Source organism: Eriocheir sinensis, chromosome 21 (assembly GCF_024679095.1).
Source record: "Eriocheir sinensis breed Jianghai 21 chromosome 21, ASM2467909v1, whole genome shotgun sequence".
NCBI classification, from domain to species: Eukaryota; Metazoa; Arthropoda; class Malacostraca; order Decapoda; family Varunidae; genus Eriocheir; species Eriocheir sinensis.
In genome coordinates, this window is record NC_066529.1 from 1,168,775 (window position 1) to 1,196,532 (window position 27,758).

Below are 27,758 nucleotides of genomic sequence, written 5' to 3' on the forward strand. Positions count from 1 at the left end.
GTACATAGCTTAGCACACTGTATTTCCCATCACCTATAATTATTACTAAAACCATCAACAATCAACGGTTTGAACAAGAGCTTTAATCGAATATCGCAGCGCTACTCAACTATTATGAGCAAAGGTCCAGTTAGACATGATCAAATGTATGCAGGGGTCCGGATAAATATTATAGCTGGACCCCAGGTTCCAGCCCTTTCAAAAAGCACTGAAGAAGAAGGAGTAGAAAATATAAATCAATAATATGAAGGTCCTGGTGATGGATTCTTGTAAGCGTATTTCCTGGAGTGACTGTATGCCCTACAGCCAGTCCAGGAAATACACTTGCAAGAATTCATTGCCAGGACCTTCATGTTATTGAATTATACATTCTACTCCTGGAGCCTGGGGTCCAGCTACAACACTCAGAAGGTCAGGATTCGGACCGCAGGCCGCCAGTTGAGTTGCCCTGGACTATATAGTGGATAAGTGGAGTCTTGGGGGATGGACTGGTGGGTAGGGAGAAACTTCGTGGGTGAACTGATGTACATACGTGTACTGTATAGTGAGAAAGGTCCTGGATGAGTTGTAAATAGATGGCGGGTTAGTGGACATGGGCGTAGGGGACCCTTCTTATCTGGGGGCTGAACTCTCTTTGCCCGGAAAATGTGTGTTTGGCCGATTTTTTTTTGCCTGTAGAAGTCAAAGAATTATATATATATATATATATATATATATATATATATATATATATATATATATATATATATATATATATATATATATATATATATATATATATATATATATATGGACGTTAATTGCTAAATTTGACCCATGTTTTCAAGTGTTACGTAAAGCCTAAAATATCAAATTGAACTAAGTAATGAGTATGGGCTATGTTTTTAATGTAATGCTAAAGACATAATAACTTTTACTGAAATATTGCACTCAAGGGCCAAATTTGGCTCACGAGCCGCCAGTTCAATAGTCCTGTTAGGATGCTAAAGATGGCTGCTATGCCCGAAAAATATCTGTCTGCCCAAATCGGGGGGGGGGGGGGTTAGGGGGGGGGAAGAGCTAATGGATGGGTCGGTGGAAAGATAAACTTAAAGGGCTGGAGGCCATTTTGTTGGATGATGGCAAGGTGGGTAAATTCATGGTCAGTTGAGGGAAGAGTTAATGGGTGGACCGAAGAATCCTAGGATGGTTGGTGAACGGACTGGTGGTCAAGGGAAGGGTGGGTGAATAAAATGCTGGATATGGAGAGTTTGTGGATGGATGGGTGGGTCAGTGTTGGGTTGATAGATACTCTGTTGGATGGAAGGTTTCGTGGATGGGCCGATGGATAAATTGTTCGAACAGTGAAAGGTCAGTGGATGGGTTGGTGGGTAAATGGAGGCTTGGCGGAGGGACTGGTGGATGAGGATAGGCTTTGCGGATAGACGAATGGATAGGGGTTGGGATGGTCGATGGAGTGGTCGATGGAGGCAAGGGCAGATTCAGGACACGGCCTACAGATCCGTGGCCTTCTTAAAACGCCTATGACCTTCCATTATTCGTCCCATTTAAGATCCCGGCCCAAGAACAGCGATCTATACCAAATTAAATACCACGTACCAAGATACACACGAATTTTTGGAATTATAAAATGAGATACGTTAGGGACATTACGATCGCCTGATTCAGTCCTATACAAATGCAAATGTGTAAGAAAACACACACACACACACACACACACACACACACACACACACACACACACACACACACACACACACACACACATATTTCACAAATTTCCCAAGAGACATCTGATGAAATAAAATAAAGGAAAAAAAAAGTGTGTTACTTACATAATACCGTAGCGGGATGCTGAAGGAACAATCGTCAATAGTTTAGGCTGGCAACTTGGCGCGCGCCCCTCCGCAGACACAGGCCACAGCTGCTGCCTCAGTGCCTCCCAGTCGACGCCTGGCACTGGTAGTGTCTACGCGCTAGCCCGGCGTGCGTTCCCAGCCAGCGGTTGTACTGACAGAAAAAAAAGTATTAGGTAGACTGCATGCGGCTATCACTTCCAGATTTACCTTTTTTTTCTGTGTCGATCCTTGTGAAAAAGAGAACGTGAACTATATATAGCACAGCAATTCCAAGAAATATCATTGAATATTAAGGACACCTATTATCATAACAGTGGCTAAGTGATCAATGGTTGACGCTGACCGATGACGCATTTTGGCAGTCACAAGGTGAGATAATTTTATTGTTATTACCTTTTGATATCATGTGGTGTATATGAAAAGTGCAACGACTTTCAAATTGCTATGAAGGACAACCGTCAGGCAGCTATAGTGTGTGGGCGGCCTGTCCTCGTGTGACCGGCAGGCCGTGGGAAGCCCTGGCTGCGTGTGCTGACGGGCGGGGTCAATGTCTTGGGGCTGACGGAGTGGCCGAAGCCCGTCTAGCTTTTGGTAAAGAAAAAAAAAAAAGTGGTACGGAAGGTAGAAAGTTGTGATGAGAAACTTTCTTACACACACACACACACACACACACACACACACACACACACACACACACACACACACACACATACATGAATATATAGTCGAAGGGTTATCGTCGCCTTATCTTCCCTCCTCTTGCGGACTGTTTTATCATTCATATTCCCCTTCTATCTTCTGTTGATCTTTTCATGACCTTCTGCACTTGATAACTGCATGCTCCACCACTCCCTTGGCCTCGCTTCACACAACTTTATACTCCAGCTTATTCCTATGCTGTCCAAACTACTAGTGGAAGAGTTTAACAGTATCTTCATTCTTCCAGCCCTTTCACCGGTTAACTCTGGAACAGATATCTTTTGTTTGTATGTTCTCCTTCCTACGACTCCAATGCTTTCAAGAGATGAGTATCAAGACACCTCTCAACCGAATCTGATACTCTTTGAAGTCTCCTGTTATTTACATGCGGGAGGTTTCATAGTCTTTTTTTTTTTTTATCCTCCTGTTTCGCTACACCTCCCGCATGCAGATAACAGGAGGTTCCAAAATGTGTCAGATTCGGTTGAGGTGTCTTTACCAAACACCTAACCTCGAGGAAGTTGATCTAGCAAGTGATGAGATATGAGGTTTCCAGTTGAGGTTTTGAGTTAAGGACATACCAAACATATTTAGTGTAGAAGTAGGTGACAGCTGTGTGTTATCAAAGAATAGGGGATAGGATGTCTGGAATGTTGTGTCGAGTTGTCAAGTTGATAAAGTGATTTTTTTAGGCATGGGGGAACATCAAATTCCTTCTGCACAGCTATAATAACAGCGTTGTATAGCATCCAGCCTTGACTTTAATAATTCCTGCTGTGAGGGTCTTTTGTTGAAAAATGTTGAGTAATGTCATCATCAACATATACCACAAGTAGATAGAGCAGTTTGTTTTTGAAAATCATTAATGAACGTCAGGAAGAGAATGGGATATATAACAGAGCCTTGGGGAGCACCACTGCATTTAGGTTTATGGGTAGAACAGTGCCGGTCAATCACAAAGGAGAAACGGCAACCCGAAAGGAAATGAGGTGAAAATACAGAACGAAATAGAATGCGTTGGAGGGTAGTTAAAAAAAAATATACCAGACTGTCAAAAGCTTTCGAGACGAGATGTCTAAAGCAAATGCAAAAGTTTCACCGAAACGGTTAAGAGGGGATGACCACACACACACACACACACACACACACACACACACACACACACACACACACCGAGTGGTCAGCGTGCAGGCGTGGTGATCCCGTGGACCTAGGTTCGATTCCCACCGAAACACGCTGATTTTTCAAACCATCCCCGAGTGGTGGAAGATCACTCACATGCTGCCCAGATCTTCAATCAACCCTAACTTTACTGACTTCGTTCAAGTGGAGCACCGGGGGGGCAGCATGGGCCAAGCAAGAGTCATGTATCACGGCAGAAACTATAAATAAAATTCGCCTGCGCCACTAACGAGCTGGGGTGACCCAAGAGGCCCCTCAAGAAACCCTACCGGCGCTATAACTAGAACCTAACACACACACACACACACACACACACACACACACACACACACACACACACACACACACATATATATATATATATATATATATATATATATATATATATATATATATATATATATATATATATATATATATATATATATTTCCATCATGTAAAGATGGTTGGTGGAGAGTTAAATTTAAACCCCAGTAAACTAGTATCGCTCACAAAAGCGTCAGGGGGAAGCACCTGCTGTGGACGCTTTTACCTACTTAGCACAGTGACAAGTAGGTGAAGAAGATGCAGGGATTTGAAATAAAAAGACATATCCGGCCATGCAATAAAGGTTATCTGGCTACGGTGGTATACCTCACATGTTTTACTTCAAAACCTGAAAATTCGCTATCCAACTACTTCCTCTACAGCATGGACCCTTCACCGGTCTTCCGACAAATCTTTTCAGCCCAAGGCGTATTTACGAACATCATTCGTACAAAAAACTCCTTATACGCACTCCGGCTCTTGCCAGTGAGTCTCCGCCCCTCATGATCGATAATCATGCAAGGTATACGTTGACACGCGGCACTTGGAGCGAGCGGTACACAGCTCTGCTCCATCATCAGCACACCCTCACGCAGGCACACACGGGGAGAGGGAGGGGGAACGAGGCACCTGTTGGTGAAACATAATATCTAAAGCTGATGATACTATCACCTTCGTGAATGAAAGTCACCTGGCTATAGTTCTTGAGTGTTATTCTTTTTCTAAAATGCTCGCTGTTTTTCTGAGCATTATTTTCAGCGGCAAATGAATTCGATCACTTTATTTTTCAGTCTCCGATACTTAACCATACCTCACACATCTGAAGCAGCTCTATTAGACCCTCAGTATAGAGGGAGAGTAGTAAGGAACACATGACATTAGCTCAGAATATTGATTTATCGGGTGAGTCACGGAGGGTCGGTAGGAAGGGAACATGCGGGACCCGTGATGTATTTTGTCTCAGGAGAGTTGTTAGCACACACACACACACACACACACACACACACACACACACACACACACACATTGGCAAGGGGATCGATACACTTTCAGTAAATATTAATATACGAGAGAGAGAGAGAGAGAGAGAGAGAGAGAGAGAGAGAGAGAGAGAGAGAGAAAGAGAGAGAGAGAGAGAGAGAAAGAGAGAGAGAGAGAGAGAGAGAGAGAGAGAGAGAGAGAGAGAGAGAGAGAGAGAGAGAGAGAGAGAGAGAGAGAGAGAGAGAGAGAGAGAGAGAGAGAGAGAGAGAGAGAGAGAGAGAGAGAGAGAGAGAGAGAGAGAGAGAGAGAGAGAGAGAGAGAGAGAGAGAGAGACGTAAACAAGCTAGGAGGAGGGTACGAAGTGACTCGAGAATATCTGGCCACTTGTCGCCAAACTTGACCCAGAGCGTCAGTGTTTACTTAGCCGTCCTCGGAGCCACTTGGAACCTGTCACCAGCCTCTCGCCTTACAGGAAAGGCTGAGAGAGGAGCGAGAGAGCCTGCAGGGTGAAGTATATATAGCGTTGGAGTGATGGTAGGTTGCAGGCATGAGGGTTTACTGAGTCTGGAATCGGAGAATGTATACCATCAGCAACGCATATGAACAAGAAACAATATTGAGTTGAAGGGCTGGTAGGTTGCAGGCATGAGAGTTTACTGGGTCTGAAATCGAAGTAGCTACCATCAGCAACGCATATGAACAAGAAACAATATTGAGTTGAATGGCTGGTAGGTTGCAGGCATGAGGGGTTACTGGGTCTGGAATCGAAGAATGTATACCATCAGCAACGCATATGAACAAAGAAGAATAAATGATAATAATTTCTCCATTGATTATCGATGTTCCCGAGGTGATAAGAATAGACCGGGTGGGGGGGGGAGGGGGGGACCTACTCCTATACGGTATATCAACAGTGAGACGAGAGGAAAAAAGAAGAGAACAAAGGCGTGTGGGATAAAATACAACAATGCGAGTCAGCGGGACATCGGCAAAAATCGCTTTTCCTGCAAGGTTTCAAGCTAACTAATTAAGGATATTCTTCTTTTTTTTCTTTTTAATTTACGTCACTATTCTCTTCATGACGCTAAATCAATGGTGGGTAATGATGCCAATATTTACCTTCCCTCCCTTTCCCTTGCTACGTACCTCCTGTTCTCTCTCTCTCTCTCTCTCTCTCTCTCTCTCTCTCTCTCTCTCTCTCTCTCTCTCTCTCTCTCTCTCTCTCTCTCTCTCTCTCTCACACACACACACACACACACACAAACACATCATTCACCTCAACGTAATAGCTTTTCCCGTAATTACTGTCCCATCATCCCTTCCTTATATTGACGTCCAGGAGTAGATGAAAAAGACCCTCAGAGTAAGAAGGGAAGGGGAAGCTTGCCTCACGCACACGCTGATGTAAGTGTACTCCACCCCTCTCCTTCACACACACACACACACACACACACACACATCTGTAGGCTACGGTTCTGTATAATGTGAATGCGTATTACAACTAACTTTTTTTTTTGTGGAGAGAGAGAGAGAGAGAGAGAGAGAGAGAGAGAGAGTGTGTGTGTGTAGGGATCAGCTTCCCCATACTCAGAGCGAAAGAATTACACCTTCGCGTGAGCAATTAGAGCGCGGGGCCAAGAGGAGGGTCTTGGCTCGAGATTATAGGAAGGGGTCTTCTCTCTCTCTCTCTCTCTCTCTCTCTCTCTCTCTCTCTCTCTCTCTCTCTCTCTCTCTCTCTCTCTCTCTCTCTCTCTCTCCCCCCGTGGGTCTGTCTTTCTGTCAACTTGTTTGTCGGAAAGTGAGTGTGTCTGTCTGTCTGTCTTTCAACACATACACACACACACACACACACACACACACACACACACACACACACACACACACACACACACACACACACACAGAGGAGAGAGAGAGAGAGAGAGAGAGAGAGAGAGAGAGAGAGAGAGAGAGAGAGAGAGAGAGAGAGAGAGAGAGAGAGAGAGAGAGAGAGAGAGAGAGAGAGAGAGAGAGAGAGAGAGAGAGAGAGAGAGAGACTTATGGCTGGGTGTCTGGCGGTATTTTCCTCAGTCAGTCTCGCCTCTCTATTAAACCCGAGCTACGTGTGTTAACAAACTGTGAAGACTGTGGTTAAGGGGCTAATATTTCGGGCTATCCTGTGAGAGGTGGTGTTTTGTGTTTACCTCGACGCTCTAAGTATCACGCGATGGCAAAATATCTCACCGTGCTCTCAGCGGGACGAAGGGACGATGGGCAAGGGACGTAGGGTCATTTCGGTGTCCATTGCACACATTTATCAAGGCTTTCGTAGGAGTTGTGTGCATTTTCAAGGGTAGTTTTATGACCCAAGTGGTAGTTTCATCCTTCTTCTATAACGTGGACATGAAAAAACTCATTACAACCCGCTCAATCCCCTTTTCGCTCGTTGGAAGTATTTGATACGAGAGGAGAGAGCGTCTGAGAATCCGGACCGTACTCTCTCTTTCATGACCCCTCTTTACATTATGCCCTCAAGTTCAAGTTTCGGTGGTGCTACAGCGCTGCAGAGTATGAATCATCTGCTTCCTCTCGTTTTCTTTTTCCTTTTCTGCATACGTTCTCATTTGTATCTTTTCTCACGCCTTTACGCTTTTACCCCCCCTCCCCCCCCCCCACACACACACACAGACAGAGGTAGATGAACAGACAAGTGGATAAATTGATAGATAGGAAGGTAGGAAGGGAGATGGATAGATCGATAAAGGTAAAGTTAGGGGCCTACGCTATAGCTGTGCGTGAATAGATAGCAAGATAGATATATGATTAAGTAGGTGCGTTAGTAGGTGAGTAGTGTCGGTAGATAGGTAAGTATGTAGACAGATAGGTGATTAGGTGGAGAGAAGCACAGATAGAAATACAGTGATTGATAAAAATAGATAAATACATGATCTATACATGAAAAAAACAAAATAGTGTGTGTGTGTGTGTGTGTGTGTGTGTGTGTGTGTGTGTGTGTGTGTGTGTGTGTGTGTGTGTGTGTGTGTGTGTGTGTGTGTGTGTGTGTGTGTGTGTGTGTGTGAATAAAGTCTACGTAGTCTCCCCATAAGATTTCACTACCAGACGCACCTAAGGAAATGAAATGAAACCGAAATTGAGGATAGAATAGGAAAATGTAGATTAGGAAACTGAGCTCACATTTACCTGCTTATCGGCGGAGGATCGAATATTCAATAAGGCAAAGCTGAATTCTAATGAACATACAGCCTCCAGGGAATGGCCCACGTGAGCTCAGGATGCTACCGCCCTCCTGTGGATGCCAGGTTAGGCGTGCGGCAGGATGCAAACTGATAAGACTCGCCTTCAGTTTATCACACCGGTGGCAAAATATATACGTTGAAAGAATATTTGGGGGTTACAATGCAAAATAAAACATAACGTAGTAAATATATCAACTTTCATGCCAAGGAACTGCCACTGGACTTATGCTGAATATAATATGCGAGTTCTCGTATTTTATGATCGTTTCCTTTGTTGGACATGTTGGCAACCCTGGCAGTTAAAACAAGACACATCCGCCCACCTTCTCAAGCCATTTTTAATAAAGGGACAAAGGGTTGACATGATCACTCTGCCTGACGTCCACGAGCATCCAGGAATGGCAGAGTGAGGACAAAGTCGTGGCATTGGTCCAAGGCTACTGACTCGCTCCCTTGCCTGCTGGACCACCGTCACGCTGCACTCCACACACACACACACACACACACACACACACACACACACACACACACTCACACACACTCTCTCTCTCTCTCTCTCTCTCTCTCTCTCTCTCTCTCTCTCTCTCTCTCTCTCTCTCTCTCTCTCTCTCTCTCTCTCTCTCTCTCTCTCTCTCTCTCTCTCTCTCTCTCTCTCTCTCTCTCTCTCTCAGCTTATGCCTAAGCCCAAGATTATGGTCTCCCCGCCGGTTCTCGAGTCACTGCTGCACCCTCCCCCCCCCCCTACCCACCGCTTCAGGCAGCCCGGGGCAAGAGCGATACCTTAACCACCTCTAAAAGGTCTCTTGCCGGAGTACAAAATGTAAATCACCTCCTGAGCGGATATTATAGTGTGTTTCAGAGGGAGAAAAAGGGGGTTGGAGTTGGCCAAATGCCAAGCTGGGCTAGAGCCAGATAACCCCCAGCCCCTTACAATACGGAGAGGAAAGGAAGGAGGGAGCATTCAAGGGAATGGTTTCTGTTTCCATCAGACTTCAAAGACAAGGGATGAGTTCCACGGAAGGTATCGATGTCGAGGGGGGGGGGGGGGTGATCAGGGAGCGCTGATGAGGGACAACAGCATTAGCTTATGTCGGTTAATCCACTTAATGTTGATCATTTCTCTGTAATGGACAAGAGAGGGCGCCTCATTCCTCAGACCCATATAAATGTATAATGTAGCATCGATTTTCTGTGTGATGCTATTAAGTGAGACCCTTTCCACTAAAAAGTAAATGGATAGCGTCCCCCCCCCAATGACCTCCTCCAGTACCAGACCATACATGATCCTTAGTGGTGTTTGCTGTACCAATTATTCTTGCAAATCGTAATTACCGTCTATCACTGAATGTAATGGCAATGGTAACAAATAACTGGCAACATTAAAATAACACTTTAAAATAATAATGTCATTTGCACAGCCTAAAGATATTTGCAATGTATTATGTGGATTAAAGGAAAACTTGGCAAGAACACAATAGAATCTGAAGTAAAAACTAAACACGTTAAATGACTACATCAAAACTGTGGTATATTTTTTAAAGCTAAACTTTGGCGTTACATAAGGTACATTAATGGACTATGTTTGCATAACCAATAAAAGACACAATAAGATTTATATTCTTGTTGGAAAAAATATATCATTATAATATTTCCTAATGGTTTCATAATGAAGCCATTGGAAAATATTAAGCCCGGTTTACAAATATTTTTGTTGTTGTTTTGCTGTTTACAGGAACGTGTTTATAGAAAAATAATAAATTTCTGTCGGAACACTGCACACTAATTCTTCAGGCAATCATTTTGATGTCATCCCTTCGGCTGCCGCCCACGGCGGCTCGAAGCCCCTCTCCCCCTTGTGACGCCACTCAGCAGAGACGGCGTGATAAGTCTTGAAGAGTTCTGAGGCGAGCTATATAATTCAGACCGTCAGCGATAGGAGGACATAAGAATAGGTATCACATAAATCTCGGCACTAACGAAAGACGTAATTAAAAACATAATGAACAGTATGAAAAGAGGGGATGCTGCAGGAGAGGCCGGCAGTATTCATGTAGATCTTACATCTACTAGGAACTCTGCCGTTTGGTACATGCGTCGCATTCCTAGCACACCTATCAGATTCCACTCACCTCTTTTTGTGTGCTCAGGAGTCTTTGAGTTATTTAAAATAAAGAAAAACATGAAGAAAATACGAAAATATTTTTAGAGAAGCTGTTCATTTCAGTATGGGTGGCGAGTGAGTGAAGCGACGCACCCCCGGGCGTATGCTCCCCATTAGTTAGTTAATTAGTATTCATTTCAATCAGTTTTACGCACTCCTAATTTCCCTTTATCTGTGCTATAATGTCACTCTCCCACAGGTGTAAGCCGTGCGGCAGCCTCCACCCGAGGGGCTCAACACCAAGAGAACGGGCAGGGAAAAGGCGTGCTGTGGTGCAAGAGCCGGGAATCCCCTCCTGTTCACGGCCACAAGGAAGCTGCTCGGAGCCTTTTTAAGTCACCGCCTCTGAACATAATGTACTCGGGATCCAAGTGCTTCTAAAAGGATTATACAAACTTTGTTCAGTGAGACGCTCAAGGCGGGAGACACCAACACAGGAACCGAGGAGCGTTAAAGATGAAAGTAAAGAGGACTTTTAAAGTTGTTTATGAAAAGTACATGAGCGGTTCAAAAGTTTGTAGATGAAAGATAAAGACCAGATAAAAGAACAACACACCGCTAAGAAGTGAACTAGAGGTGACTTTTCGGATGTAAAAGAGTGAAAATAGCTAAGGACGAAGACTACAGGATGACAGCTGACGTGCGGGTGAGGACAGAGGAGGTGGACTGAGGCGTCGGTGGGCAGGGAGGAGGCCCGCGAGGAGGAGGATGTGCGCTGTGGAGCCCCGAACAGCCCGGCCCGCCACGCTCACCCCGCCTCGCTCAGGTGGGTTAGGATGCAGTGGTGGGGGGGTTGGTGGCCACTGACTGCCCTCAACTACCCAACGACCTTCATGTGTCTCTCTCACCCTAAGAGTGCCACTATACTCTTTATTTATTTGCTTTCCTTTATTCATTTTCATTTTTCTTTCCTCGTTTTTTTTCATTATTTTTCTTCATTTGTATTTCTTTCTTTCATATTTAACACTATTACTACTATTGCTACTACTACTACTACTACTACTACTACTACTACTACTACTACTACTACTACTACAACTACTACTACTACTACTAATTATAATACATCAACCGTTGCTTCTATTACTACTATTGCGAGAGCCACTGATGCATGCAACACTTGATGACGTTATAATAGTTGTTGTTGTTAACCTTAATGTGATTTGCGTGCCCACATCCGCCCCCCCCCCCCCACACACACACACAAGCACACACACACACACACACACACACACACACACACACACGGGGATGCGGGAATGCAAGCTAAAATCATTCACAAAAGCGTCCAATCAGTCTTTGTTAAAGAAAGTGATATTGTGGAGGAGCGAGTGACAAAAACAAAGTGCTGAAAGACTTTAAAGTGGAAGAGCAGGAAGTGCATTTGATCACCGGAAGCTCTAAGAGGTGAGAAAGTCGATGATCTCTAACTGCGTACTCGGTGAATGCAGCAAACAAGTGACAGACAATACGTAAAGTCTAGTTGTGTGTTCACGAGGAGAAAGTAAGGTGCCACGGCAATGGATGAGGATCAATGTGGTACTAATTTGCAAAAGAGGAATTATTAAGGAAGAACCCCAGAATTATTGACCAATGTTTTCCACCCGTGGAGTCACAAAAACGTGCGAGAACATTTTTAAAGACAGATTGACCAGATAATTATATGGAGGAGACTGGTGTTTGGTCAGAAAGACAGTTTAGATTCAGATTGTGTCTTGACTTTGTTGAGTTATTATCCAGGGGCTTTGAGGTGCTACAGGAGAGAGGATGGTGGTGGTGGATAGGTGGACTGTGTGCCATAACATCGAAGTCTTAGATAAGGGTCACGATAAACGACTAATGTGGAAATTGGAGCATGGAGAGGGCTGAAGGGGTTTCTCCCACTTTGGACGAGGGATTTCTTAAACTAGAGGTCGATAGATGAGAATAGGACAAGATGCACTGAACTGGACTGAGCTGGACAGAAAAATCACCGAGTCCAAAACACCTTAAATGTCACTGAGAAGGGACCAAACGAACCTTGCTCATTTCCTGTTAATCTCAAATAGGTAAACACAACTCGGTTAACACCCACACACCCACACACCCACACACATACACGCACACACACTCACACAGAGAATCACTAGACAATATACGGCAGCAAGGCCTATATGTCTAACCTAAACAACAACAACAGTAGCAATAGCAAAAACGACAGTGATACCATTCTAACGGGAACAACCAATCCTCGGCGGTTTGCGGTGTGACAAAACGTCCTCGAGCCTACCAGCCGATGATTGACGGGCAAATATCCCATTAAAGGTGGAAGTCGGCCCTGAGGGAAGCTCGAGCGTGGGAGGGGCAGGAGGGGAGGAAGTGGCGCAGGAGGAGGAGGAGGGAAAATGCGTGTCTTTAGCTTCTTTACTCTTTTACGAGGCGGTGGAAGAATCTTAAGAAATAATGACACAGGAGACAAGATGATAACAACAAGATGAAGGCTAATATAACAGACTGAGTAAAACGAGTTAAGAAAGATGTGAAAAAGTTGAAGGAGAGAGACGAATGCCGATAATAAAAGAAGAGGAGGAGGAAGAAGAGGAGGAGGAAAGGGACGGAATGCGATAGTGAAAATAGGAGGAGGAGGAGGAGGAGGAAGAAAGAGACGGACCGCGATGGTGAAAATTGGAGGAGGAGAAAAAAAGAGCAGAGGAGGAGAAGAAAGAGGAGAAGAGGAGAAGAAAGAGGAGGAGACGGAGGTGGAAGAGGAGGAGGAGGGTAAATATGAAATGAAATGTGTTGTGGGAAGATGATGTAGAAGACTGGTCATGATACTTATAGTCGCAGTAACAACAGTAAGACCAATAGTAGTAGTAGTAGTAGTAGTAGTAGTAGTAGTAGTAGTAGTAGTAGTAGTAGTGGTGGTGGTGGTGGAAAAGGAGAAGGTAGCTGTTCGTCTTATGGATCAAATTTTGAGCCCCAAATTGCCTCTCATCAGCAGGATTATGCTGGCAAAGGGTATTCAGCGAGGTATTATCTGAAGGGGAAAACCACCGCCCGCCCTGCCTCTCTCCGGAACCCACACAGCTTCTTGGTCTGCCAGGGAGGCGCTCAGCCCATCCTTTTCTTTTTCACGTTTTTTCTCCTTTATTTGGAGGTTGACTGGATGAAGCAATACAGTCTGTTCATGCAATGGCGAGAGTATCGAGATCTTGGAAAATTTCACATACTTTGGTAACGTAGTGCGGAACAAGCGGAACAGAACCATGGGTCTCGTTTATAAATTTTTCAGAGCACCGTCTTGGCCCACGGTGTTATGGACTCGCTCAGTACAGGTATATGGCGTTTTCGATGCTTCCATACCTTCGAGACACTTTTGCTCCCTGTGAAACATGGGCATTCAGTATCGACTTCAAAAGGCGAATTGATGTTTTTGGTAATAAGAGCCTACGCAGAATCATGGAGTATCGTTGGAACGTGTCAAACTGGCGATTACTCCGTGGGATTGAATCGAGGTTTTTTACTTGCAATATCCATGCAAGATCTATGGTTATTTAGATCTTGGTCTGGCTATACCGGAATGGTACCTAGAAGTCGACTCTGCTCACCGGGTTGTTTCTGTGAGACAGTCTCAGATGGATGCGATGGGAGGCACTTGGTATGTGAAAGGCGCTTGCAAGGTGTCTTGCTCGGAGGAACCCTTTAGGATGGCGTCTTGGGGATGGGCGAAGCAACGCGGCCCCTGGGCGTATAACTCCATTGACTGACTGATTTGGTCTCCCTCTTAACCATTCCCTCTTCCACTCTCCCCTCCTCTCCCCTGCTGTTTCCTCCTTCACTTACAACCAGCCCTGTCGCTTTAGTGTTCTCCCTTCCCCTCGGCAACTAATTTGTCACGCAGGAGAATACGAGCCGGGGTAGTCTTGCCTCTTACAGAGCGTCCCTTCGCCCCCACTTCATTACTCCCCTCGCCTCGCCTATTCATTCCAGGTGACACCCAGTCTCCCCTCTTCTGAACCTTTATCGTATAGCCAAAGGTACAAAGGGAAGTTTCCCCTCTCACCCAAGACCCTCTTTTCTCTATTCTGACCCTAAATCACCATCAATCAGCCTCACCGAGCACACCCAGAGGAACTGCTTATTATTTTCTTCTAGCTCTGTATGGCCACTTGGCATGAGCACATTTTCCATTGCATGCACAGTGTTCCGCGGGAGGAGAAACTCATTTTTCAGCTGCGTAACGGTGCAGCGTATATGAGGGAAGCGTGCTACTCTCTCCCCTCTCTTCATCCTGTCTTCCGGTGCGCTGGGGATATGTATCAACCTCGCGTACCACAAGCGTAAAAAATGAATAAGTAAATAAAAATCGTGCCGCTCCCCTCGCCGCCAGCCCCTCCTCTGTATCCCGCCTCGCCCAGCGTTGCGTTAGCGTAGTTCCGGCCCCTCCGTGACGCACCGCCCTCCTTCCTGCTTGATCAAATGCCGAACGACGCAATTCTTGCCGCTATCAATATCCAGATGTTTACTGCCCCGGCGGTGAGGCTAATAAAATATACTACTAACACGCAAACTCTCTCTCTCTCTCTCTCTCTCTCTCTCTCTCTCTCTCTCTCTCTCTCTCTCTCTCTCTCTCTCTCTCTCTCTCTCTCTCTCTCTCTCTCTCTCTCTCTCTCTCTCTCTCTCTCTCTCTCTCTCTCTCTCTCTCTCTATTTCTCTCTCTCTCTATATCTCTCTCTCTCTCTCTCTCTCTCTCTCTCTCTCTCTCTCTCTCTCTCTCTCTCTCTCTCTCTCTCTCTCTCTCTCTCTCGAATACGCTCGCAATAAACTAAAACATGATGGAGGGTGCTCACAATGTATCTACAGGAGGCGTGCTGTCCGCGATACCAGAGGCGTAAACACTACGTTATTTTACCGCCAACACGCAAAGTAAAGGATATTTTTCGGCCTTATCCAGAGGAGGCCAAACAACCCGGCCCCAATATACTCCTTAGCAACGTCGTCTGTTTACGTGTTTACAGGAGCGTGCTGGGAGGAGGGCGAAATGGCCAGGTGGAGAGCAATCAATGTATACACTGACCCCGGCTGACTGGTCCCCCTCCCCTCCTCCTTCATAACCATCGTCCCGTCAAAATAACCAACCCCGTGCAGTGCGAGCCCAACCCGAGCCTGGGAGGAAGGAGTGAGAGGGCACTTTCACCCTTACAAATATTGACAGGGAATTGCCGAGGATATATTTGGGAGTGCCGTCCTAATGGGGTTTAGACAGGCAATGCTGAAGTGGCTCCCTGTCTCTCGGTATCAATTATTTATGCAGTGCGTCGCCGAAGGCCGGAAACCCACTCGATCGTAAATAATTTCACGCCGCGCTTGAGCTCCGTTCCGAGTGGGGGCGGGGAGTGGAGAGCTCGAGAGAGGGAGATAAAAGAATGAATAATATTTCCATTTAAAGCTTCTTATTTTCCTCCCTTACACAGCAGCATGGCGTAGAAGAGTAGCACAGTATTTAATTGGGGCCGTGATGGATTCGAATAGCCCACAGTCAGTTGAACATGAAAACAACGCCGAAAAGATTTGAAAAGAAAACGAAAACGAGAAAAATGGGAGTGTCTTCATGCTATAGAGACAGTTTATATCTCTCGTCTCAACTTTCTTCACTTCTCCGTAATACACCTATTCTTCCCTGTCTTTCTTTTGTCCATTTCTCGTATTCTTTGCCTGGACGCACGAGGAGAAAGAAAGGAAGGGAGCAGCTTTTTATACAGTTTCTATCCCTCGTCTCAGCTCTTTATTTTTTCTTTGTAATCCCCGCTCTCTGTACCTCATTGTCTTTCGTCTCACCCCGCACTTTTCTTCTCCTTCCAGCACCCAACGCACTTTCTCTCACTCCCATCACTGCCGATACTCGAGAAAACACAGCTCGCAACTTTCCGTGTTTCGTATGACTCGTCTTTGTCTTTTTCCTTGTAATTCTCTCTCTCTATACCTCACTGTCTTCTTCTCCTCTCATCCTTCCAGCACCTAACGCACTTTCTCTCACGCCCGTCACTGCCGATACTCGAGAAAACACAACTCGCAACTTTCCGTGTTTCGTCTGAATCGTCTTTTACTTTTCTTCAGCTCCTTTGTTTTCTCTTCACACCAAGCTCCTCTTCCCCTGCCTACCATCCTCCTCTTCCTTCTCTCTTGACTCTCCTTGCTACATTTAATTCACTGTTTTATCTTTCTTCTCGACTTCCGCTTGCCCCTTGCTGTTCAGTCTCTTTACATATGTTCGCCCCGAAGCTATTAACGCTATTATTGCCCTCCAAGTGTTGCTTTCTAGTTTTTCTTCTCCTATGCCTGTTCCTCGTTCGTGTTCTCCTTTATCTTCTCTCATCCAGCACTTCCTCGTTCATGTTTTCCCTTCCCTTCTTTCATCCACCATCTCGTTCATGTTCTCCCTTCTCTCATCCACATCCTCCTAGTTCGTGTTTTCCGTTCCTTCCTCATCCACCATCTCCTCGTTCATGTTCTCCCTTCTCTCAACCATCTTCTCGTTCGTGTTTTCCTTTCCCTCTTCATCCATCAACTCCATCAACAGCGCACTCCAGCAGTCTCCTTCCCTCCACCTTATCGCACCATCACTACTAACTCCTCGTCTTGCTTCGCCTTAACTTGTCTCGGCAACCTGGAACGACTCGTCTCGCTCTGAATGCCTAAATCGCCGTGCTGCTGCTGGGTTGCTCAGATACGTGTTATGTATGTATATGAATTCCCGACTATGTTTGCTTATCGGTAATTTTATATTTTGAAGTTGTTTGTTTATCTATTTGTGTTTTGTTTATCTATTTCCGTACGTATTTTCTAAGTGAGGTTTATTTATATTTAACCCCCACCACCACTAACAACATCGCTACCACTGACATCTCCACCAACACCACACCTCTAACGACAGCAAAAAAACGACAGCAGGGTTTCTAACTATATATAACTTACGCCACAAAAAAAGAACGTATCCGGACGTGACCTTATACAGTGGCGTGCTGCCCCTCTCCCTCCCCTCCGTCCCGTTCTCCTTCCCCTTCCCCCTCATTTCCTCTCCCGACCCTTCCTTCATCCCTCTCCCAGCCCATTAAGGCTCAGACACGCAGGTAGAAATCGAATCTCGTAAATAGCATTATTCGGGATTTTTCTTTTCTTGTTTCGCTTCTGCCTCCAGGCTTCTCCTAATACCGCTTAGCCGAGAGCAAAGAAGTCGCCGAGCCAAAACCAAACAAACCAAAGCGGCGCCAAAAAAGTGGTTATGGAATGGAATGAGGAGATGGTGGATGAAGAGAAGGGAGAACACGAGGATGAAGGTGGTGGATGAAGAGAAGGGAGAACACGAGGATGAAGGTGGTGGATGAAGAGAAGGGAGAACACGAGGATGAAGGTGGTGGATGAAGACAAGGGAGAACACGATGCTGAAGGTGGTGGATGAAGACAAGGGAGAACACGAGGATGAAGGTGGTGGATGAAGACAAGGGAGAACACGAGCATGAAGGTGGTGGATGAAGAGAAGGGAGAACACGTGGATGAGACTATTCAAATTTGTTTTCTCTATCCTGTTTTTTTGTCTGGATGTGAGTTATTGTGCAGGATCCACTTCGAAAACCATCTTGTTCCCTGGGCTGGTTATAATCTAATGTATTTGAAAATTTCTGTGGTCTAGTCTGTCCATTCAAATTTGTTTTATCTATCCTGGTTTTCTGTCTGGATGTGAGTTATTGTTCAGGACCCACTTCGAAAACCACCTTGTTCCCTGGGCTGGTTATAATCTAATGCAGGGGTTCTTAAGCTGCGTGCCACGGACAGTGCCTAGGGGTGCCACAAGATTATCGTGAATTTAGAATCATGGCTTTTCTTCTTCTTTTTATGTTAGTCTGCATTTGTAACTCTTAAGTTAATCTAATTCTACTGATGAGTTATATGTCTGGGCATGTACTGTACCGTATGTTAATTTTGGTTTGAGTATGGATAATAATTTTGATTAATTAAAGTAATCTAAACAGGTACAATTGTGTATAAGAAGTTAATTCATGTGAGGAGGGTGGGGGTGAAAAAGGGGTGGACACAAAAGGGTTGATATAAGTTCAGGGTGCCATCACTGAAAAAAGATTGAGAACCACTGATCTAATGTATCTGAAAATCTCTATGTGATTTAGCCTATCTATACTTAAATAATTTTCTCTATCCTGGCATTGTCTGGATGTGATTTATCCTTGAGGACACACTCTGAAAACCAGCTTGACCTCTGTGCGGGTTATAATCAAGAGTGTCTCATTGTTCATGCTATTGGAGTATCAAGAACATCCGAAATCCGAAATCCATCCGAAATCGACCTATCATTTTTCTATAAGAGCGGTGATTAGCGGGCTTATTATATTTATATTTTTGCCCTTGAGCTGCTTACTTCACTATAAAAGATTATTTCCATTTATCTATCTTGCTGTCTCCTCACAAAACAGTACTACCCTTCCTGCAGCCCTCGCCACTCATTCACGGGCCCTGCCACGCCTCCTGCCAGGCCACCACGCCTCCGCCCCCTTTCCAGGACACTCAGCGACGTGGGAGTTCGTCGGTGAGAATGCCTTGTACGATTATTAAAGCTGCTGCTCCATACGACCTTCAGAGAGGCGCGTTGGTGCACAAAGCAACTAAATTAACCTCTCAGCGGCAGACTGGAGGGTTATCTTACTGAGGCTTTGAGCTGGTTATTCCCCTCCGATGTGCGTGGGCCGGCGACTACGATAACTCTATTCTTTAAGACCTCCTTGCTCTCTCTCTCTCTCTCTCTCTCTCTCTCTCTCTCTCTCTCTCTCTCTCTCTCTCTCTCTCTCTCTCTCTCTCTCTCTCTCTCTCTCTCTCTCTCATTGTGTCGCATTATGTAATGTAATAAAAGCATCCTCTAATGAGCGCCCACTCGTCACTCTTCGCTCATTCCCCCGAGAGCCTTATTACTTTGGCATGATGGAAGGGCCAACGCTGTGAATGGGTCTCGCTCGATAGACTCGCTTCACCCACTACCCCGTGTGCTTCCGCTGCGTATAATTGGCTCCTGTGAACGTTTAGATAGCTAGAAATAAGACCCCATCGTGCCCGTAGTCAAATCTATGGCATTGCGGATGAAGCAGTGAAGGATCGACTTACGTAACCCGGTGCAAAAGCAGGGAAGCGTAATGCACATCAAGGTGTAGGATGGAGGGCACAAAAGGCACACACAAACAATAGATTTTTCCCCGCAGCATCAAGCGCCGAGCCAAAGGAAGGCAGCGCACGGCACGACGACAAAAAAGTAACTTAATAAAGGTACAGGGCAGGAGCAGAGTGCGAAAAGACAGGAAACAGGGCAATGGGAGTAAATAAATATGGATTCAGTGATATTAGTAGGTCACGTCAGGAATAACCAAGTAATGGACAAGACAATACGGGGTGCAGAGGGCCGGGCAGGGACATTGCCAGGAAAGCAGCAGTCCCTGACGGCAAGGGACATCCCTGAAGCAGACCTTAAAGGGTATAGCTCCGGCTCCTACAAGCGCCTCCAACCGGTTGCCGCCGCGCCACATCACCCCCGCCCCTCCCCCCCCCCCTCACCCCTCAACCCCGCCCCCCCCTCGCCCCTCACCGAGTACGGCAGTGTAACCAGTTCCGTGAATATCGTCTAATGATCCCTATTTTTTTCTTCGTCTAAACACACACACACACACACACACACACACAGAAAAAAAAAAAAAAAAAAAAACAGTCACGACCTTTGCTGCGACCACTTAGCCGGATGTATCGCATGTAATATATTCGCTTGTAAATTGCGTATGTAAAACTGTGTCCAGTTCCATCAGGAAGAACGCTTATCCCACCCACGCCGCCCACGGGCTGCAGCTGTTCCTGTGCGGTAGGTGGGTGTTGAGGGAGATCAATAGATCGGGGACGCGGGCGTGCTGCTGCACCTCGCCCACACCCACACCGACACAGCCGCCGGACCCTACTGCACTCACCTCTCACCTCACCTTTGTCTTATCATCCATGCCCTCAGCGCCTCGACCTCAGCACAGCACCTCTCCCCCACCGCACCTTCACCTAACGACAGCCACACACCCACACCAACACCACATGTATACTTGAGGCACACACACTCCATAGCCTACTCCCGCCCACACTGAGCCAACACTAAATCCCGAACCACATAAACGCCTCTTGCACCTGCTCTGGCCCTCTCTGCTTTGAAAGGGAGCTGTTGACATAGTTACCATCCCCAGTCGCTGAATAGGGAGTATAAGCTCTAATGAACGGACTCCTCTACGGAATCGATCCAGATAAATAGGTAGCAAAATAATTATATCTTTTTCAGCATTAAATAAGTTTCACGTTTTCAAAATAACGTGACGAGCGTAGGCTACATAATCAACGCAAATGTAAAAGGCTAATGGAGCATAAATATTTTGGAGTATATATATTAATAATATACTTTTACCGCATTTTGATAAAGTCTGTTCTCTTTTTCAGTATTAACGCCTGAGTTGCTGTATCTCCAAAAAATCTTCGCCTCAAGCCTCCCAGCGTGCTCAGTCTACTTACCTCTGCTGCCGCTTCAGCCTCCAGTCCAAAAGCCCTCAGGCGCCGGCCGGCGTCTTGTTCTCGGTAGCCTGTCCCACGTCGGTGATTGTAACGCGGAGAGGCGACTCTTGTCTATTACGCCCAAGGGAGAGTGCCGGAGTGAGGGCATGGTATCTGGCAAGAAAACAAAAGGGTCTGTGAGGACTTGTCAACGAAAAGAAGAGAGAAAGAGTGGGAGAAAAGAAAGGAAAGTCAACGGTGGAGGGATAAAAAGCCACTGGAGACGACGGACATGGAGTGAGCCACAGGTTAGAGATGCGAGACTGAGGGGAGTGACGCTCCAACGTGTTGGTCGAAGATTCGCAGTATATAACCACAACCTTCTAACTGGTCCACGGCGGAGAGCTCCACGAGAACTGCCGTCAAGAAGCGGTGCCTCCATTTCCCGTCTACGGTTTCTCGTGTGGTGGATGTCAACCGTTCGGTTTAGAAGCAAAGAATCATCATCCTTTTTATATAAAAGGGTGATGTGTTATTCCTCAAAAGCCTACGGTGTCGAGGAGAGTAAGCATCATTGCCCTCCCGCACACACTGCTCACAGACACCACGACCATAATAATAACTTACAGAACCACAGGCTCTCAGGAAAGCCCAGAGGACTAGAAAAGAATCAAACACATTTTGTAGCCCGAGGAGCGGCTCTCATTCGGCGACTACAGAGTAAGGTAAACTGCTTGAGCTTAAGAAAGAGAGAACTTGTAAAACGAGCTAGCTTTGCGCAGTTCAAACGTCTCCTTCTGATTGAAATCCCTTCAAGAGAGAATTGGAATATCAAATCGTGTCACAAAAGAGTAAATCATCTAGGAGCACGTACTAAAAAATATTGGAGGAGTGGCCACACAGGAGATCCAGGCACAGTGGAAGGCATCGGTAAGCCAATACTGTGGGAGAGTGGAGCGGAGGGAGGGCAGAGGAGAGGTGGCAAGACTCCTGAGGGTGACAACCATGGCCGACAGTGGTGGGCCGCCAACGGAAGCAACAGTGAAAGTGGTGACGAGCAGGGTCACTGCAGAGGGCAGCCTGGGAATGGATCCAGCACCACCCCCGACGCCGCTGCCACCAATCAGGTGCATCACAGGAGCTTTGATGTCTTCAGCTCAAGACGAAAAAAGGCCTCCAAGAGTAGTGAAGGTATACGGCGTAGCATTAGTATTGACCACAGCAGAAGCGATGGCACATTTTTCAGCTTGACTAAATACAGAGACAAATCGCTGAATCGGGAAATTAAAACCGATACCATATCCAGTAGCAGCGAAGATCCAGCTGCTGACCTCAAGATAGTGCTTAGAGCACGGCCAAGTAAATCCTCAGACAGGAGAAGGTCAGGCACTAGTAGGCGAAATGAAGCTGCCCATAGGCGGGCCGCAGGCGAGCACAGTCGGTCGCGGCGAAGACAAACCAAGAAGGTTGAACGCTCACCCAGCAGTCGTTCGTCCAGTTCGTCCAGATCTGGATCGGCTACAAGAGCGAGAGCGGTAGGCGGACTCACTGTTATGTCTTCCCCTCGTATGAAGAAAAGCAAAAGCCCAAAGGGGACTGTAGAGACTCCTTTTCCAGTTGAAGATCAATGCAAAGACGAAACTAAAGAATTTCTAAGAAAGCTAGATAGTGTTCTCACTGACTTAGTGGAAAGCGAAAAGAGGAGAATCAGTAGTTATGGTCAGCCAAATATCCAGAATCCCAAGGAGGAAGATCCTCAGTTGAAAAGAACATCTAAGAAGAAGAATCATAAACACAAACACAGGAAGGTGACCAAGGAACGAGACCATCCGCACGTCGAGGAGGAGGTGAGTCCTGCTCTACAACAACTCCGGGCTACGTTGAAGACAGTGAGGGTGAGGAAGAGACCTACGCCACAGAGCGCGGACGTCTTAGAGACACACGCCCAATGCTTCACGGAAAAACAGCCACACAATCCCCGCATTCTAAAGTCCCAACACAGTTCACAGCTGGTTACTCATCGCTATTACCAGCCGCCCAGGCGCAGACAGCCGCGATCACACCCATACCCACCAGATTTTTGTTCATCTGATGAAGACAAACCAACGGTCGGACGGGCGTACCAAGATGAAGCCCCAAAAGAGTATGTTAACGATAATGATCCCCATGACAGACGGGGGCAAGGAAAAGGTTCTCACAAGGAAGATGAGGAAGACACTTGTTACGGCAGTGACTTCCAGGGTCCCCAAGGTCCACCCGTTCGCAGGCCTGCCCCCAGTCCTTCTCACGTAACACAACGCTTAATGGAGGCAGCTGATTCTGGGGATCATAGTGTGGACAGTGCCTATACTGGAAGTCGTGGTGCCACGCCCGAAAGTATCCTGTATCCCAGCGTGAAACCGCGCCGCACGGGCAGCAGCCTCACCACGCCTTCTACTGGAGCCCGGCCCAGAACATCGCGCTTCGCCCGTTGCTCGCCTAAAGCAGAACGACTGCAGCAACTCAAGAGGAATATCTTGAACGAGATTCGAGAGAATGGACTTTACAGTGACGAGAGCATAAACTCTCTCCTTGATCAGTACCGCCGTCGCTGCTGCCATTTTCCTTCAGCTGATCTCGACTTGGTTACCCGGAGCATTCAAGAGGATCTTGGTGTCAAGCCACGGGCGGCCGAGTATCTTTACCAGATTCTGATCGCCTCTGAGGACGACCAGTCGCCATCAGGAGCCAGTAATCTGAATGGAGCCATGGTTACAGATAACGCACCTGATAAGAAGACCCCTTCCTCTCTCAAACCTGAAGAATTCCAGTTGCAACGGAAAGTCAGTCAGGAGCAGATGTGTCAAGCTATTCCATCAACACTCACACACAACAACAGCGAAGGTAGTTCTCTCATGGGTCACGGGGAAGTTGATGACGAGGCTTGGGCCAAATCGATGTTGAAGGAAGTGGCGCCGCAGCTGGTACAGGAGGCCAAAGATGAGGCAAGTGGGAGACAAGACGATGGTGACCCGGAGTGTGTATCGTACGTCACTGATCTGTGCCACCAGCTACAGTTAAATATATGAATCAAATCACCATTTTTCAATATTTGAATAAACAACAAATCAAATACCTCGATGTAACTACGTAAGCAATCCTCTTATATGCCCCCTTCGCCCTATTCCACCACTGACCTCGTAGCTCCTCCAAACACCCACATGGTCCTGGTGACGCCAAGCAGTTGAAATTGAAATATGTCGCCACGTGAGAAAAGTTTGCCACTACTAAGTGGCTTAATCGGCATTTCCAACTTAGGAAAGTGATAGTATGTTACTTAGAAGACTGCATGCCTCATCATAACCTTAGAATCTCGCCCTCGCAAATAGTTTAAAGGTTACTGTTATGGATATTACTTGTAAATCGCGTCTTACACTGCCTATTTCAAATAAAAAATGCAATGGGTAGTGCATCTAAACATGTGTTGTTACAGTACATAAAACAATGCACATAAAAATATAGTGCAATAAGAAAAATGTTTTATGTAAATTAGATGGACAACAGCAGGAACAAAACAGCAATAAGAATAATAAATCTTACAATGATATTAATAACGATGATAATAATGGTGACAATTATGATAAAGCTACTGATAATTAATTATTTTTAATATGGTATTCATTATTATTATTATTATTGTTATTATTATTATTGTTATTATTATTATTATTATTATTACTATTATTATTATTATCATTATTATTATTATTGCTGGAGGAGAAAGGACACATGGGTGTACTGAGTTGAGTTTCGCTAAGGCTTCTTCAAGGGAACTGTTCCCCTGAGAAACCTTAGCGAAACCTCAGTACATCGTGTTTCCTTTCCCCTCCAACTTGTCGAAAACATCACAACATTATTCTTGTTATTGTGAAAGGAAGTGAAAGAAAGCACGGGTGCAATGAGGAGAGTATATTCCTATAAACCTAGTTTCGCTGGCTAAGACTTCTTCAGGGATACTGAGGAGGCTCGGGTGTTGGCGCGTCTTCCAAGCCCGGTCATCTGGAAAACCATCGGAGGGCAGCGGCGATCCAATGGATGACGACCTCCAACACAAGGGTCTACAATCAGCAGGCCGGTTTTTCCACGTGGCCGGTGTCATGTGCACAAGGTTCCCCTGCGCGCTTTTGAAGTGTTTATCAAAGTGCATACGACACCGGGCTTATGAAGAGCGCACGCACCTGAGGGTCTGCCCCTCCCTCCTCCCTGCCCGTCATCCACGAAGACAGACTCGCCGGTCGCCGCCCAGCGCCTGTCAGCCGCCACTAGAGATGTGCCAGTACCACGATGATGGCCGATACCGATACCAGTACTAACTTAAAAGCCGATACCGATACCGGTAGGCTACTCCGATACTAACAAATGGCCGATATTTTGCCGATAGATACTTTTTTTATTACATATCTAAGATTATAAAAGTATAGAATTACTTGTAACCTATTTTAAAATTAGAAATAAGGGAATTTGGGAATAACTAAAACTGGATGGTCTTGAAAGTCGATAGTAAAATAAGTCTTCACATTTCTTTTATTTTACGTTTTGAGCTATGGCGCCGGTAGGCTTTCTTGGTGGGTAATGATGGTCGGACTCAGCCCATTGTGGCGCAGGGAACTGCTTATAGTGGCGCCATCTTGTTTGGCTCATGCTGACCCCAGAACTCATCTTTGATCCTCTTTTCGAGAGTATAAGAGTCCGGGTTGATAGGTGTTCTTCAGGACAGCATGTGGGTAGTCTTAGGCCTTTCGGGGGTGACTGAAAAATTGCCAGCTTATGACTACGGGCGGGACGCGAACCTGCATCTTTTAGAACGCCGCGGCAGCACACTGATCACTCAGCCACCGCCTCCCCAATAATAAATAAGCCATAAAAGTATCGGAGTATCGGCCATAGTTTTACCCTGCCGATACCGACACTACAAACAAAGCCCGATAATACCGATACCGATACAATCGGCATATCTCTAGCCGCCACTCGGCCGTCTCGCGCCATTCACCTCGTGCTGACTCACTTATCGCCGCCTCATCAGGCCCTGACGAGTGTGCGCGCCGAGTTAGGTAAGCGTTTAAGACTCCGCTCTCCTTTACTAAATACGAATTTTCTTCTTTTTCCTTGCCTTCTATCCTACACACTTTTCACCCCCACTTTGATACTGTCTGGAGCTTCCTCAGTCACCTCGAGGAAGCTTTAGCCAGCGAAATTAATTGGGAATAAACTCGCCTCATTGCATATGTTTTTTTTCCCGCTCCTTTACCAACTTGTCACTACGTTCCAGCACGATGATGATTATGATTATGATAATAATAAGAATATTTAAAATAATAATAATAATAATTGTTATAATAATAATCATTCTCATTGATACAATCTATGATATATGTTATACCATCACCCCACCACCACCATCGATAACAACAAAGAAAAGCTACAGGATTAATAATAATAATAATAAAAATAATCAATAATCAAATTGATTATAAATGAGCAAATACTTAAAAAATATTGTGTATTTTTTATAATGAAGTATTGATAGTTGGTCGAGTAGGACGGAAATAATGTCGCTCAAAACAAGCACCACAGACTGGCCTGAGTGGTGCGTGATCCAGGGGCCCCACGTCCCGTGTTACCTTAATAAACTAAGTTATTGTTACATATGTTAAGCGAAAACCTACCTGAGGGAGGTTTTGTTTGTTACAAGCATTTGTTTGATAAAAAATTTATTTTCTCAGTGGCCCGTTTCCCTTTCATGTTCGCCTCATGTTTGGACCTCAATGCCTTCATCGGGATTGCCCTAATGATAACCTGCATCCCTTATTTATATACATAACATGCTGCCAAATCACAGGGGGGTAACTATTTTGCTAGCTTCAGACCCACAGATGACATGCAGCATAAAACTGTCAAACACAACACGTCATTAAATGACCACCCACCGCCTGTTGCCCGTTCACACAGACATGTTTGTCCAGACCAATGCAAACACCAACACACAAAGGCAAAGCATGTCAAGATTAGTGCCGCAAGTTATCTGATCAAATATACTTGAGATGCAAATGCTCAAAGTAAAATCACGAACAGAAATTGAAGTGTAAGTTCATGAAACTATTAAAATATGCTTTTTAAGAATGGAAACATTGGACATGGAATCCCAAACAGATTTGTTTTATCTTTTTAGTCTCCAGATGGAAGTACCATCGTGTCATGCTTCAAAACATCACTCTTTTAGACTATGTTAATCAAGGGGAAGTGCCAATTCATATGTGGGAGGGTAAAGTCATAATAATTCAATCTGTCTGAATTAATTTTGTTTTATGACATTAAATGAGCAATAAGATCTCCAAGTTTAAATATGATTTCTTTAGAATTGTTTGCAGGAAAAATCGACAATATTCAAAATAAGCGCAGTTATAGTAATGTTAATGGGAGTCAGTACGTTCACTCGAGTTCTATGGTATTTGGAAGCTTTACTCATTACTTCATAGGTGTCAGTTGTGTGCTCAGGTGTTTTAATACGATTCCCTGTTCCAGAAATCACCTATTTTATGAATCCCAATATTCCTCACCTTTTAGAACCTAAAAATTTCATATTGGCAACATTTATTTAGAAAAAACAGCATAAAATTTTCATCGGCCCTCTGTCTTTCAGCAAGTCTAATTGTTTTTTATATTATGTATGTTCAAAATAAATGGAGTGATAAGTCTTCAAAGGACACTGCTTGTAATACTGAGATATCACTCACTTTCTGTTG

At 45.4% G+C, this 27,758-nt stretch overlaps 1 protein-coding gene across 1 annotated transcript; it reads left to right on the forward strand.

The window, feature by feature from the left end:
- The first annotated feature begins 1,842 nt into the window (after positions 1-1,842).
- Positions 1,843-26,468, forward strand: LOC127001487 (uncharacterized). Its single transcript, XM_050866047.1, has 3 exons — positions 1,843-2,228; positions 10,625-11,191; positions 20,926-26,468. Exons 2-3 carry the CDS (start codon positions 11,134-11,136, stop codon positions 24,042-24,044), a joined length of 3,177 nt encoding a protein of 1,058 aa, XP_050722004.1. The 5' UTR covers positions 1,843-2,228; positions 10,625-11,133; the 3' UTR covers positions 24,045-26,468.
- The last annotated feature ends 1,290 nt before the right edge of the window (positions 26,469-27,758 follow it).

What these genes read in the sequence shown, in the direction of transcription:
- LOC127001487 (XM_050866047.1), top strand. Translation starts at nt 11,134, where the DNA reads ATGTGCGCTGTGGAGCCCCGAACAGCCCGGCCCGCCACGCTCACCCCG. An exon ending in GCTCACCCCGCCTCGCTCAG is followed by an intron (nt 11,192 to 20,925) that starts GTGGGTTAGGAT and finishes TCTCTTTTTCAG; the next exon opens with TATTAACGCCTGAGTTGCTG.